General features: G+C 34.0%; 1 protein-coding gene across 1 annotated transcript; it reads right to left on the bottom strand.

Moving 5' to 3' along the window:
- Positions 1-992: 992 nt before the first annotated feature.
- LOC107912332 (dnaJ protein ERDJ3B) lies at positions 993-6,233 on the bottom strand. Its single transcript, XM_016840453.2, has 10 exons — positions 5,726-6,233; positions 5,499-5,647; positions 5,259-5,388; positions 4,411-4,522; positions 2,817-2,933; positions 2,570-2,656; positions 1,937-1,996; positions 1,682-1,759; positions 1,533-1,604; positions 993-1,437 (listed from the first exon to the last, which is right to left on the bottom strand). The coding sequence occupies exons 1-10, from the start codon at positions 5,794-5,796 to the stop codon at positions 1,279-1,281; spliced, it is 1,035 nt and encodes a 344-aa protein (XP_016695942.2). The 5' UTR covers positions 5,797-6,233; the 3' UTR covers positions 993-1,278.
- Positions 6,234-16,110: the final 9,877 nt, after the last annotated feature.

The raw sequence follows: 16,110 nt of genomic DNA on the forward strand, positions 1-16,110 counted from the left end.
AGGATCCACATCAAGGCAAGTCAAAATGTGAGCAAGTGAGAGCAAGGGCTTCTTGCCAACGAGATGTACCAACGAGTGAACGGATCAAGCTAAGAGGTGACGAAAGCTGAGGTGAAGTTTATGAGTGGAGGGACAACCCGATAGTGAGACTAGTCGAGAAAGAGCCAAGGCATCGAGAGAGTTCCGAGGTGAATCAAGTCAGTGTTGTTCCAAATGTGCAACAAGTTCGTTGCAAGAATGGTTGAGGGAGAATGTCACGGGCCAAAGTGCAAAGTCTGTGACCATCACACAAAATGCATCTTATGGAGGCCTATCGGTTAAGTAGGGATCACTTGACTCATAAGAGCTAACCTGATTCAAAGAATTGTTGAAAAAGCATGTTTATTTGAAGCTCGGGTGGTCCAATAATGCAAATATGAAAATTTGCGCTACCTTGTTAAATAGGGAAACTAATCTTAGAATATTGAGTAGAATAATATCTTATAAGATTAGATTAGATTTGATTGTGTAAATCTTGTAAATCCCTTGATTGTAAGGATAAGTTTCATCTCATTCGTCGATGTAATTCAATCTATACCATCGTTTTAGGAGAGCTCAACTATAAATAGAGAACCTCTTCTCTATTTTAAATCACCCATTGTTTTATATTCTTTGAGAGTGAATACTAAGTTGAGAGCATTTACTTAAACACCTATTGTGTATTATTTTCTGTGGCTATTGTGTTCTTTTAAGCATTCTTTGGTTTTGTGTTGTTTTTGCTATAAAAATTGATGCCTTAAAGGAATTTTACGAGAATACTCACTTTGTAGGAATTAAGCTGACTTAAGCGCGTTTAAAACGATGGAATCGCCTAAAGTGGCTCGGATTGCAAAACTAAAGATCTATCCCCGTGACACAAGTATGTAGTTAAGTTTTTCTGTATAAAACAAGCGAACTAGAAACGAGTTTTTTTGTCAATATTTTTATGCAGATTTTGGAAGAATACATAGTAATTGATTCCATTATTCACTTTCCATTTCATGCGATTTTGTGAAACACAAAAAATAAACAGAAACAAGACAAGTTATGCTAAGCAATATATATATATCGCCCAAGCCTAAAGGAATATTGTGCTAACAAACGCCTCCAAAAAAAAAATACATTTTGTTAATGAGGGAGGGAATTGGTAAGAAAATTTTCGAACACTAGATTTCCTATTTTCTACGTATCCTCATCGAATGTTACAGTGGGAATATAGCTTAAAACCCAAGCAGCCAAAAAAAATGGGATGTTCTAATCCTAGCCAAGAATTGACTTGATTTTCGCCTTCTGATCCTCCGCAAGTGATGTGGGGAACAAAACCTCATAGGTGACAAAGAGGTCTCCTTTCTTGTTGCTAAAATGCAATGGCATTCCTTCTCCTTTGAACTTTCTCACCTCCTTCGGCTTGGTAATACCCTAAGTATGCAATACACAATTATTTCTTATTTTGGGTCATTTTGTTGATCGCGGACAACATGAAATCAAATCTCCATGGGACATGTTATGCTTACCTTAGAGCCAATCTCCACTAAATGGTCATCAAGGTGTTTAATGGTCTTATCAAAACCAACAAGAGCTTGAACCTAGAGCAAATAATGACAAGAAAATTAGTTTTTAGTTTTCTGACAAAATGTAGAGATACATTGAGAAATCGTCTTACAAGTGTTATGGTGACGGTGGTGTGCAAGTCATTGCCTTCCCTCCTGAATCGGTCATGGGGTGCTGTATGAATCCGGAACTACAGAAAATGCAAGTCTTATGAGCAAGAACGAGCAAGTTCCAATATACTAACTAAAGGCAGCAAATGATTCTGGAGACAGGAATCTACCGGCCTTGCCCAATGGCCAGCAAGTAGCACAATTAACTGATCTATTTAGAAGGATTGGAAAATTTTCATCAATGGTTAAAGACTAACCTTCAAATCTCCAGGTTCTCCATCTATAATAGGCTCACCATCTTCATAAAAGACCACCTCCTGTAGAACACACAGGAAACACATTATTCCAAATTTAAAAACAGTACCATGGACTAGATGAAAATACAACTATTATACTCCTAGCAATAGTGTGATAAAACTACAATATGACGGAAAGTACAAAATCCCATAATTGTAGTTGGACAAGTAATTAAGATGAAATTGCCAAATGAATGAATCTGCACCAAAACAAAGAACTCCATTTAAACATGGCATTAAGAATCCCTAGAGATTTTACTAAATTACATTCCTTTGTCTCTTTCTTTGCCCCCACATTGGATTAATGATGAACAAGAAAGCATGTCAAAACAAGTCGGAACACCCTGATACATGATCAATCATTCTGATGTTGTTATAATTGTCATTTTTAATAGATCGAAGCACCCAGAATAATTTTGATAATTCAAGAAACAAACTTTTCATATCACAGAACAGCTTGTCCACTATCACATTCCCCAAGTTTAAAACACGACAATATTTTTTAACATTAATGAAGAAAAACAAGACAACAATCTCAACAAGCATACGAAGGAAAATATTACAAATTAAAGAAAAATAATTTTAAAAACCTACTTGTCCATCTTGCATTCCTTTCTCAATATCAACTGTGACAAAGTATCCCTCTCGTTCATATTTCACATTTTGGCACTGCTCGCAAACCTGAGAAAAGAGAATTGGAGACTAATAATAAATGCCTGATCATAGCAACATCGGACATGACACTTTTGACAGTGTAAAATGGCCAAGGAAACAGATAAAATACATAACAGTATGAAACATAAATATCAATCAAAAAGAAAAAAAGACAAAGCCACAGTACCTGTTCAGTCATCTGTTGGAACATCCCTGGACCAATTTGCTTATGATAGACCTCATTTCTGCAGTTACAGCGGCGTTTACCTGGAGCTGGTTTTAAGATGTTTTTCTCCCTCCAAACCTGGTGAATTTGAGAATAATGTTACATTTTTTTTTTATAAAATAAGAATACTGACAAGGAAGGTCATAGGCAAAGGGAAGAGAAAGGCAAACACCAAGCTACTAACTCCTTCGATTTCCCCCACAAAGGCTCAAGTTAAGGACAAGAAGAAATAATGCACATCCTATCTACATCATCTTTATTTCAGGATAATCAATGTAAAATTCATTGATCTCCAAGCGTTCCAAGAAATAGAACATTTAGAACAAAGCACAAATTTGTCAAGTATAAAGGACTAGATCCAAAGATGGCCAAACAACTTTATTTTACACTTTTGACGGTCGCCCTAAGGAGGCTGAAGAGAAGAAATATTTTAATAATCTAGCTCCTAGCTAAGACAGGTCAGGACATTACATGGCTTGATATGCATTATACCATACCCTATGATGCCTTATAGCTGATAAACATTAAAACTCCAAAGAGAGAATCTAGCCTTGTCATTTGCAAAGGGTCCACAAAAAATACTAGATATCTTAAGTACCTATGACGCTTGCATGTACAAGTTTAATTATTATTAGATGGATATGATATTTAGACTACTAATACATTGAGAAAGCGATAACTGTAGTTGCATACACTATTCTGCTCACAAACCAACTTCTCGAGCCTAGTGTCATTGGCCAAAGTTCAAAGCCCGTGACCATCGCACCAAATGCATTCAATGAAGGTCTATTGATTAGATGGGGATCATTTGGCCCAGGAGAACTGGCCCGATTCAAAAAGCTATTGGAGAAACCTGTCAGATTGAAGCCTGGTTGGCCCGATAATGAAGAGATGGCAACTTAGGCTAATATGGTAACTAATCTTAGAAGATAGAGGGAATCATATCTTGTAAAGATTACATTAGATTTGATAAGACTTATCTTGTAAATCCCTAAAATCAAGGGATTTAGTGAATCTCGTCCGTCTATGTAAATGTATCTTGACCGTCGGTTTTGGGGGAGCTTAATTATAAATAGAGAGCCTCCCCTCATTTGTACTCATTCCACTCATTCCATTGTATTCTGAATTTTTAAGAGTAATATAATTCTGAGAGCATTTACTCAAACACCTTGTGTGCAATCTTTTCTGTGGCTTTCTGTTGTTCTTTGGTTAGTTACTTTTGGCATAAATCGCTTCCGCTCTTCAATTTGGTGGCTTGGAGGAGTTCTAAAAAATCCTCACTTGAGTTAAGGCTGACTTAGGCGAGTTTAGACGAACGAATCGCCTAAGACCGCACGGATTGCGAGACGAAAGGTCTAGCCCCGTGACACTAGAAGGTAATACAAGTACAAAACATGCATATGTTCAAAACCTTTACAGAGACTAACAATTCAGCTATGACGTTAAATAAGGTACTAGCCATGCACAAAAATCTTCGGTTCCACAGAAGTCAAGATGACCAAACACGGTCCAACTACCGATTTGGAAATTTTAGTGGAGCACATAATACTCTCACCTTAAGAGTACCTCCCATGTACAAATCTTCTAGTGTTGCATCCAATTCAACAATTACATCATCGCCCTTCACAATTCTCTCTTCCTCTTCTACCGACCCTCCGTCAAAAAACCTGAAGAAAACACCATCTTGTCAACATTAAAATTGAATTTAGCATAAAATATATAAAAGTAAACAATTCCTCAAAATTGATGGATAACCACGTTTAAACTAAGTGAATGTAGGGCTAGGTAGATGGTTTTCAAAAGTTGAAACCATTCTTGACATTTGTTACATTTTATTGTTGATTTCATATATCATCAACTTAACACGGAAACATATGTAAGGGTTCGCAACAACCCAAAGGAGCAAGACATTAAGAAGCTCCATGTTGGCACCCAAGACCAGAGTTCAAACCTAGCGTAACTCATCCTCCCCAAAACTGTAATGTACAAAAAATAAAGGTTCTGAAATCTAACATCAATTATAGACAACCTGAATTTGGGAAACATTAGCATGCCTAAGATAAACCTAAGCTACATTAATTGGCTTCTAAACTGTGGTACAATGTCGGCACACCATTTATAATAGCATTTCAACTACTACTAAATAGCTGTCTAGATAATTAAACGAAACTACAACTAAATAGCTAACAAGATAATTAATACTCAGTTTAGGAACATGAATTTGGATTTTATTTATATGTAAATGGTAAAAATGAAAAGCATAAAAACATGGATTTAGCAAATTAAAAAATATTTTAAGAATTCGAAATTCACTGGTCGGCATCTTAACAAATTCATAGATTTAAGAAACAATCATGAAACGCTACATAAAGGAAATGGAATATAAACATTCAAATATCTTACGAGCTGAAAATGTCCTGAATATTGACCCCCATTCCTCCTCTGCCTCCGCTGGTAGCATGCTGCTTCAGGCCCTCCTCACCATACCTATCATATATGCCCCTCTTTTCGCTATCCGACAACACCTCGTAAGCTAATCATTGTCAAAGCAATTAATCGTTTAAAGAAGAAAATTCAATCATATCTATCACTCAACTTATTTTTCAAAAATTATAATAATAAAGAACAAGTTTTTTTTTTTACCATTGTTAATGTCAGCAAATCGCTTATTGGCCTCTTCATTGCCGGGGTTCTTATCAGGATGGTACTTCAATGCCAGCTTTCTATACGCTCTTTTGATCTGCTCATCGGATGCTCCTTTCGGCACTTGCAATATGTCGTAATAACTCTTCCTGCAGCAAAAACACCACCACGAACATATATGAACGCATTTTTTGAGAGAGAGGGAGACGGGAGAGATTGAGGCATACCCTGCAATGGCGACGATCGCAAAAGACAAAGCGAACAGCAGAAAAAGTAGCTTCGATCGAGGAAGCGCCATGGATTTGAGATCAGGAGAGAAATTGGATCTCTCCAGAACTTAAGAAATGTTTACAAATTTTTTATCAGATCTTCAATTTCAACAACAAAAATAAAAAAGGTTGATATTTCAAGAGAGAATAGGTGAAGGATTCTTAAGCTTTGGCGCTGCTTTTATAATTTAATTTCTCTAATGGATCGTGTTTTTTTATTTTTCAGTTGGAGTACTTGAAATTCGAAACTGGGAAACGAAGCGAAGCTTGAGGCATCAAACGACTTGACTTTGGGACTAAACTTTTGCGACGTGTTCTCGAGAAAACTGGCCAATGAGCGTAAGCTTCCTGTTGTTTTCACCAATAGCGTATTGACAGGTGATGGATTTGCCGTCTTCCTGGGTCCTATATCTGTTTTCCTGGATGATGTAAAATTTATTGATTTACACAGCACTTTAAAATCATATATATAAGGTCTAAAAAGTTTTTCCTACCTCACATAACTTATAAAATTGTGATTTGTTGCGGGTGTAGATCAGGCTATTAAGATCCAGGATTCTATTTGAGACATATAGTAAATGGGCCAAAAATAAATTTTCTTTTGGAGCTTCGAGACATGAAGTAAATGGGCCAAAAATAAATATTTTTTTCTCGAAAAACACCAATGCCAACATATCCGCTGAGATTTGTAGTATATTGAGGTTTAGTATGACTGATGATTTGGGATTCTATTTGGATATGCCGTTGTTTCATCGATGAGTTACAACAAATACTTTTAAGTTTATTGTTGAGAAGGTTTAAAGAAAATTGGATAGTTGGGATGCCAAGTTGCTCTCAATGGCGGGTCGAGTCACTCTAACAAGGTCAATTTTGTTATCAATACCTAATTATTTCAGGCAATCTTTAAGTTTTAAGATCCTTATTTCTATCTGCAAAGAGGTTGAAAAGATTGCTCAGGGATTCACTTGTAGGAGATCCATGGTTAGTCAAAAGCCATCTTTAGTTAAATGGTCTGACTGTTTTCAACCACTTTTTAATGGAGGTCTTCGTCTTAGAAGCCTTACGAATCAAAACAATTCTGTTCTTCTCAAATTGGGGTTTAATTTCCTTTCCAATAAACAATCTTTATGGGTTCATTTCCTAAGAGCTAAATATAAGATAGTTGATGATTTCCCGGTAGAGATTTTAAGGAATTGTTGATCTTTATTTGGAGATCACTTGCAAAGATTTGGCCTCTTGTGTGCTAATGTGTTAGCTGGTCAGTGGGTGATGATAATCGTATAAATTTTTGGACTGATAAGTGGGTCGTTGGGTTTGGTCCTCTAATTATTTATTGTCGTAATGTTTTGCTAATTGATGAATCCATTTCTCTTAGGGAGATGGTGTTGACGAATGGTGATTGGGATTGGCAATATCTAAGAAGTTTCTTAAATGTTAATATTCTCTCCAACATTGCAGGTATTTCGGTTCCAATTCTAATGGGAGCTTCTCAGTCAAATCTACCTATAAGTTTCTCAGAAATGACGGCTTAAATCCTCAAGAAGAGAGCTGTAAACTTGTATGGTCTTTTTCAGGGCTTCAACTCGTATGCTATCAATACAACATAGGGGTATCGATACCTAAGCCTAGGTATTGATACATTAGTGCTAGTGTTGATACTTTGGGCCTGTTTTGCATATAAATGATCCAAAATGAATTTTTACTAAAAAGTTTTAGTTAATTTTAAGTTGTACATTGAAAATATGTTAAAAACATGTTCGTAGGGTTAAAATATGATCAGAAAATGGTTCAGATAATTGAATTTATCCAAGATTACAGCAGCACTCAAATGTGACATTCCTATATTCAACTTAATAGTGAGTCGAGTATAGGGGTGTTACAATTGGCCTCACATGGTGATCGCGTCCCAACGTGCATGCGTCGGGGCTTAGAAATAGGCAATTACATATGAAAATATGTGTGGTGTCTACCAGTGTACAAATAAAATTTTAATATAGTTTTGTTTTTACAACAAAACGCTTTGAAAGTATTCCTAGAACCATACCCAAAGGAGGTTTGTTAAAACTAAATTGACAGCAAGAATAAACACACTAACTAGGTCTAAATACTACTCACATCTAGGTCATATTATGATAGAATAAAAAGAAGATGGTTTGCAGAATAAAGTAACAACAAAATACCAAAATCTTAATCAATTTATGCAGACACAAGGGTGGCTCACTTCGATGTTCATGGTTAACTTAGATCTAGGGTTTTTCGCTAATTAGCTAACAACTAACCTAATTACATTTCAGCCTATAAGTAGATTAATTGATTAACTTAATTTACTTATCTTTTGACCTAATAAATTAAACCGAGTTAATAGACTATCCTTTCGGCCTCATCTACCTAAGTGACTTCCTAGAGTCGTCAATTCTAGGGTTTTATCCAGTTAACTTAAGCCAGCTAACTAGATGTGAAACCCTTAACCCAAGCTAACCAATCCCACTTCAAATCGTCAACTTTCCCAGGGTTTAGTTCCGAGGCATTCTAGATGAAAACTCTCCTATCAATTTATTAAACATTTAATTACACATAATAATAAAAGAGAAGAGAGAAAGAATGCTCAAAATCTGAAGATCGTTAATTGCAGATTGAATCATGAACCCTTAATCGATGTTGATTATTGATAATGATGAAGAGAAAATAACAATGAAACTAATATTGAAATCGAAGTAACTATTTAAAAATTGAAAAGAAATTGAAAATAAACTAAACCCTAACTAAGAATAGAAATCTAAAGTCTAATTTCTGAACTGAACCCTCTAATCAGGTTCTAAGAACTAATATTTATAGTGTTTATATTACATGACCAAATTTGGTTAATTACAAGCTGTGTAACAGGTTAATTATGATTGTGTCGACAAAAAATAACCCTGGCAGTTAAATGGGCCTCGTCGAATCGGTGTCGCGACTTTTATGGCAGTCTACTCCCTCTCTAGACTCGAAGTTTGAAGTTGTGACTTTGGCTTGTGGATGTCGTGACATCGTCTCTCGTAACTTACCACTTGGATTCAAAATTCTACTAAGTGTAGAGGCTTGCTTCGTTGTTGCAATATTCCCTTTGAATGTTGTGACCTCTAGGGCAATCCACTGACTCATCGGCCAAAAAAATATTGTCTTGCACACTTAATCAACATGTTAGTTCCTACTTAGGTCCGGATTGGCCTAACAGGTCATAAAACAACACTTAAGGCTCATTTTATTAAACTTAAATTCAAAACTAACTAATTTTAAAAATATACTAAAAAGATATAAAATCACTTGAATACAAGCTCATTAAGTGTTAAAAAAAGCTTAATTTACCACAACAAATCACATAGGTGATGATGTTGAGACCTATGTGAAGACTTGTCTAGTGTGTCAACAAGAAAAGGTACAATTGAAAACGTCGACCACTTTTTTGTAGCCTTTACTCATTCCAGAATGTCCATGGGAGAGTATATCCATGGATTTTATTATTAGTTTGCTTAAATTTGACGGGTTTGCGAGTATTATTGTTGTGGTTGACAGATTTTCCAAGTATGGAGTGTTCATTCCAACAACCAATAAGTGCCCTACTAAGGAGGCAGCTCGTTTGTTCGTTGGACATGTGGTAAAATATTAGGGAGTGCCACAGTCTATAGTTAGTGATTGAAATGGACAATTCATGAGTCGAATCTGGAAAAAGTTGTTCAAGTTGAAGGGATCGGACTTGAACTTTTCCATTAGCATGCATCCGCAAGCTGATAGGTAAACTGTGAGAGTAAATATTTATTAGAGACTTATTTTTGGCATTATGTGAGTGTCACACAGAGGGATTGGCCAAAGTTGTTTGATGTGACATAATTTTCTTATAACTTGCAGCGGAGTTGGGCCACGAATTAGAGTCTGTTTAAAATAGTGACGGGGCAACAACTACTGATACCTAACGTTGTTGCGACCCGTTATGCAGGACCAAATCAAACAACTTATTGATTTGCTAAAGATTGGCAGTAGCAGAATGACTTAGCCAGAGCTTACCTACATAAGGTAAGTAAGCGCAACAAGAAGTGGGTTGATCAAAATCGCAAATATATGTAATTTCAAGTTGGTGACTTAGTCCTTGCTAAATTACACTTGATTTTGTGCCACATTAGCTTACACAAAGGGATCTTTTAGAGTTTTGAAGAGGATAGGTAAGGTGGCCTACAAACTAAAGTTGCCAATAAAATTTAAGGTTTATCTGTTGTTCTATGTCAGTGTGCTTAAGTCTTTCAATGAGGACCAGGAGAATCCCATTTGAGGTAAGTCCAAATGAGAGCCAATGGGTTAAAGGCCTCCTATGATCCTGATGTTGAGTGTATCATGGCAGGCGAAGTGATTCGACAGAAGTACTACAGACCAATGCATGAAAACCTTGTTTAATGGAGGGGACTTCTCGATACTGAGGCTAATTGAGAACTTGTCGAGGCTCTATGATAGTTCTAAGAGAAGATAGACCAATTTCATTTCGAGGACACGACAAGGGTGTCGAGAGAAAAAGTGGAGTAGAATGTCACGGCCATGAAAAAGGAGCCCGTAACTGATGCATACATTTCACACCCTGTAACAGCCCGATTTTTAGTGATGTCGGAAACAGTGGTTTGAGGCCACCAAATTTGGCGAGTAAGCTCATAAATTTTATTATTTAATATTTATGAGTCAAATATGGTTTAAAAAATTTTTGAATTAGTAATTTATGTCTTATAATGAATTATTAGATTTAAGTGATAAAACCTAGTTCAAGTGGTTTTAGAAAATGAGGTATTGAGACCTCGTTTCTATAAACTAAGTTGTAAATATTTTTATAAATATTTACGGAGTGTCATTAAGGTAGTATTAAAGTTTCATTGAAAAATTTTAACGTTTCGATAGTTAGTTAATTAAAAAGAACTAAACTGAAAAAGGTACAAAACTTGCTAATTATAATAATAAAGTGACTAAATGGCTTGATTAATAAATAAATAAGGATAAATAGCAATTATGCCTCAATGAAAAGATGAGGCGGCATAACATGGAAAAGAATAATAAAATAAAGCCATGAATGGCAAAATTGTAATTAAATTGAAATTAAAATAAAATAAAAGTGAAATTAGAAAGTTTCTAGACAATTCTTTATTCTTCTCCCAATTTTCAGTTCAAAAATAGACATGGGAGAGCTCCTTGAGCTGGTTCTTCAATTCTGCTTCATGTGAGTTCAATTCTTACCCGTTTTTTGTAATTTTTATGTTTTTGAGATTGTTGCAATTAGGTCCAACTAAATCTTACTCTAATTTTTTATTTTGTTAAAGATTTTGAATGTTGAAATTGATGAATATATATGATTTTAGTTATTAAATGATGAATTTGAGATGTTTGTTGATATTTAAAAATATTTGATTAAGTAATTTTGATGAATTTTTATTAGGGACTAATTTGTTGAAATAGTAAAAATACAATGGTTTGTTATGAAATTATTGCAAAATTGGGCTGTATTGAATGCCATTAATATTCGTCTAGCATGATTTTTCATTAAAAATGGTTAATTTGCATGATTTGGGCTCAGGGACTAAATTGAATAAAAGTAAAATTTTAGGGGTAATTTTGTAAAAATTTCAAAAATGACCAAATTCCATGAAATGAATTTTTTATTATTTAAATTAATAAATTGAATGAAATTATTAATTTAGATCAAGACCGGGTGGAAAATTGAGGGGAATGGAAAATTACTAAAATGCCTCTGAATCTTGGTATTTTTGCAATTTAGCCTGGTAAGTTCGTATGAACTATATCCTGTATAATTTTGATTAAAGTGAATGTTATTCGGTGATGGATATTATATATATATGTGTGTGTGTGTGTGTGCATGTGTGTGTTCTATTGTTGGAATTAAATTATTATTGGAAATATATTATCGAAATTAATACTCAGTTTAGATTGAACGCAGGATTTGAGTGCATTCATAAAATTGGTGTATGGTGATATTGGAGGGAGACATCGAAATATTACCCAAGTAAACTGGGGTTCAGCATCTGTTGCGAACTCTCGTGTTTTGCTTTCTATTTGAAGTGATTTGGGTGGATCAACTCTCACGAGCTTCTGTTTAGCTCTTACGAGCTTATGTTGGTGTGTTCTGGTGGACTAGCTCTATGAGCTTCTGTTGATGATGTACTCTTATCCGTAAGTCGTTCTTCGTATGAAAAATCTCGATAAGATAAATTGTTAAATGAATTTGAAAGATTTGTTAATTATTGAATATTGACCCAAACATAAATGAAAATGAGATATGTTGTGACTAAACGAGATACGTGAGTTATGTACTCATGAATTGAGTATTGAATGGCTAATGCCAATGTATAAACAATTGTGGTTTGATATGTAAATAGGTATTTATATAGCAATGATGTGAATTGGGACATTGTTAATCAAATAAAAGATGTTAGCATGTGCAGTTTGAGTATTTGACACTTTGTTATTGAATTGAATTCAAGTCGATTGAATAGATTGAAATTGATATATATATTGAATGTATTGATTATTTGAATTGAAATGAATATTGGTTGTATTTGAAAAATAAATTGGAACCCTATTAACTGTATCAGGCTGAGTCGGATATAGATGGCATGCCATAAGATTGGAAGAATTCAGGGATTTCCTCGAATTTGAGTCGATGAGATACTGGGTGTCAATTTATTACTTCGGATTTATTCAATGAGGCACTGGGTGGCAACTTACTTCGGTTTAACTGATGAGACACTAGGTGTCAATTTACTACTTCAAATTATTCGATGAGGCACTGAGTGCCAAACTGGTGTGTTTGGTTGGGTCCGTGTATCCGTCTAAGTCCGAGTTGTGTTAATAGGGGTAATTAAATAAAACGGTACTATGATTGATATTGGATGATATTATATGAGAATTGAAAATGGGATAGTGATTTGAAACATGAAAATGAGTTATATACATAAATGTACTAACCTGTGTATTGATGATGGTGATTAAGCTTATGTCAAGCTTGAGATTATGATTGATGTATATACTTATGTCTAGTATTATACAAATGAAACAGTAAGTTCATAATTGAAATGTGATATGATGATAAAGGGATTGATGAGTTGATTAATATACTTATATATATATGAGAAATTGCGTATGTTATGGTTGAACTTACCTATGTTATGAATAAATATATTAATTAGTTAATTGATGTTGTTATTTAAGTTTATGTTAATTAATAGAATGGAAAATAAGTAAAGGAAGTTATTCGTAGTTTTATGAAAAGGTTAATGATGTTGTGTAATGTTTATAAAATCCTATTAAATTAGAAATGAATATATATATATATGATGTTGATAGACTTACTCATTTATGAACAGGTGGTTATGTAGTTGATAAATCTCTAGGCATTGGTATAGCTTTATATTTAATATATAAAATTTATTATTGAATTGGAATATTATGTTTAAAGTTTGTACGAGCTTACTAAGCATTCATTGCTTACGTAGTTGTTTATCCTTTATTTCACAGATTATCAGAAGCTCGATTGGGTTGGAAGCTTGTCAGAGTTATATCACACTATCCATCGGTTCTATCGGTACTTTTGAATGTTTTGATTTTGGTTATAATGACATGTATATGTTATTTTGGTTAAATGTTGGTCTATATGTGTTTTGTTGAGATTAGTCATATATTTGGTTTGTGTTTTGGTATTTTAGTATGTGCTTAATTTGCCTTATAATGTTGATGTGTGGAATAATGAAAGACAAAATAGTAGTTGAAAATGCATATGAGGAATGTTTTATAACTTGGTGTGATTTGGTACTATGTTATAGTAAGTGTATATGTATTTTATGCTATTGAATAAGTGGTACAACTGGTACCAAATGGTAAGTTTTAGTAAATGTTTTACATGTTGTTTATTAATGCGATTAGACATAAAAGTTAGTTGATTACTTGGTTACATGATATATATGGTTAAACATAATTGTATTGGTCATTTAAGATGCCTAAGGACATATTGATTTTATGTGAATATACATGTTTAGGGATTGATTTTAGATGCTATAATATGACTTGTTTATATACACAACATTGATTGTAGGTTGACACCAAATTGGGTGAGAAAAATGGCTTATAAAATAGCTTATTTTCATCCACACGTTCAGAGACACGGGCATGTGTCTCCGTCGTGTGTGATTCACGGTCAAGTGACACGGTCGTGTGTCCTCTGTGGCTTGTAAAGGTTTGCTAGTCAGTATGTTCACACGGCCTAGCACACGGGTGTGTGGTTTGGCCATGTGACCCCTGCAGCTTTGAAAATTTTTAATGTATTCCGAAAAATTTCCTGACTTTCTGAATTAGTCCCGACTTATTTATAACGCGTATTTTGGGCCTCGAGGGCTCGAATAAGGGACAATATGTATGAGTTTGATTGGTTTCTGACATGAATATTATGTTATATGAAATAATCAAATTTATGTCTTTTTTATCTATAAACTCTGGTAATGCTCCATAACCCGGTTCCGGTAAGGGATACAAGTTGGGGGTGTTACACACCCTTCGTGTTCCCTTGAGGTCATTCGACTCAACAAGACTGACCTATTGTTTGAAAGGGACTCAAGACTCATTTATTTAAATTTTAGTTAAAATTTAAACACTCCAATAAATTGCATCTTTGCCTTTTTGAGTTGCTTTCGCTTTATCTCGATGCTTTAACAATTTTTCAAGAAAATTCTCATCTTTCGAAAGTAAAGCTAAATTAGATAAACTCGAAGTAAAAAAACCAACTAAAACTGCCTGATTTGCCAAAATTTGCTACTATGTTGCCATCCCATTAGACATGCATATATTTAATTTCCCAATTCCTCCTATAACACTTGTAATATTGCGTCCCAACGATCAAGTCTTACCTTCACCTTTCAATTGAAAGAATACTCAATTCATACGTAGTTGGGATAGTTGAAGATTTCATCCGAAGACAGGCGAAGGAAAAGGAATTGATTCCAGTACCAACTCACTACCCATTTCATCACTATATCACTACACCAAAACAGGCTTTTAGCGGCATTTTTAGTGGCGTTTGGCCAAAAAAGCGCCGCTAAAAATCGAGCATTAGCGGCGCTTTACATAAAAAGTCGCTAAAAATGAGCATTAGCGGCGTTTTTCCAAAAAACGCCGCAAAAAACCTAAGCCGAACGACATCGTTTTCTGACCTTTTGGGGCTTTAGCGGCTTTTTCAAGAAGCGCCGCTAATGCTCGGGGCTTTAGCGGCGTTTTTGAAAAAGCGCCGCAAAAACATTTTATTTGTCTATTTACTATTTAATTTGTTTATTTATATTAATTAAAATTCAATTTATTTTTAATTGAATATTTGTTAAAATGGATAAATTTGAAATAATGACACGTAGAAATAATTTGAAATAAAAAACATAGAAAAATATTTGTTAAAAATAGAAAAATTAAAATACTATTATTTAAAATAATTTTAAAATTTTTTGGGTACATGACTGATTGATTTTTAATTTATATATTAAATAATTTCATATATAATTGTAAAAGATACGATAGTATTAATTTTAAAATATTTAATTAATTATAGTTTAGGGTTTAATATATATGGTTTAGGGTATATGGTTAATTTAGGATTTAAGGCCAGTTTAGGAGTTACAATTTTAAGGTTAATAGATTATGGAATTAGGGATTATGGATTAGGGGTTCTAGTTTAAGGGTTGTGATTTAGGGGTTAGAGATTAAGAGTTAGGGATTTAAGGTTTTTGGATTCAGTGTTAGGTTTGGGTTTAGGGTTTAGATTAATTAGTGTATTTTAATTTATATTAAATATGGTTTAGGGGTTAGGGGTTGGGGTTTAGAGTTAGGGATTCAGGTTCAGTGGTTAGGGGTTATGGGTTTAGGGTTTATGTTTTATGGTTTAAGGTTTAGGAGATAGGGGTTAGAGATTTAAGGTTTAATCGATTTTAACTATTTTATGATTATTAAATATTTAGGGATTTTTTTGGATGGTATTTTAAGGATTAGGGGGTATGGATTTAGGGGTTGGGATTTAAGGTTTGGGGGTTAAAGGTTAAGGGTTAAGAGTTAGGGATTTAGGGTTTAGGAATTCTGGGGTCAGATCAAGGTTTTGGGTTTAGATTAATTAGTTTTTTAAAAATATATTTAAAAAATTTAATCTAAACCATTTGATATATTTAAATATTAGTTTAAATAGAATTAATAAATAAGTTAAAAAAGTATTGATATATATATATGGATGGATATATATTTAGGTACGTATAATTAATTATTTTGGATATATAGGACCAAATTATAAG

This window comes from Gossypium hirsutum, chromosome D11 (genome assembly GCF_007990345.1).
Source record: "Gossypium hirsutum isolate 1008001.06 chromosome D11, Gossypium_hirsutum_v2.1, whole genome shotgun sequence".
Taxonomy (NCBI): Eukaryota; Viridiplantae; Streptophyta; class Magnoliopsida; order Malvales; family Malvaceae; genus Gossypium; species Gossypium hirsutum.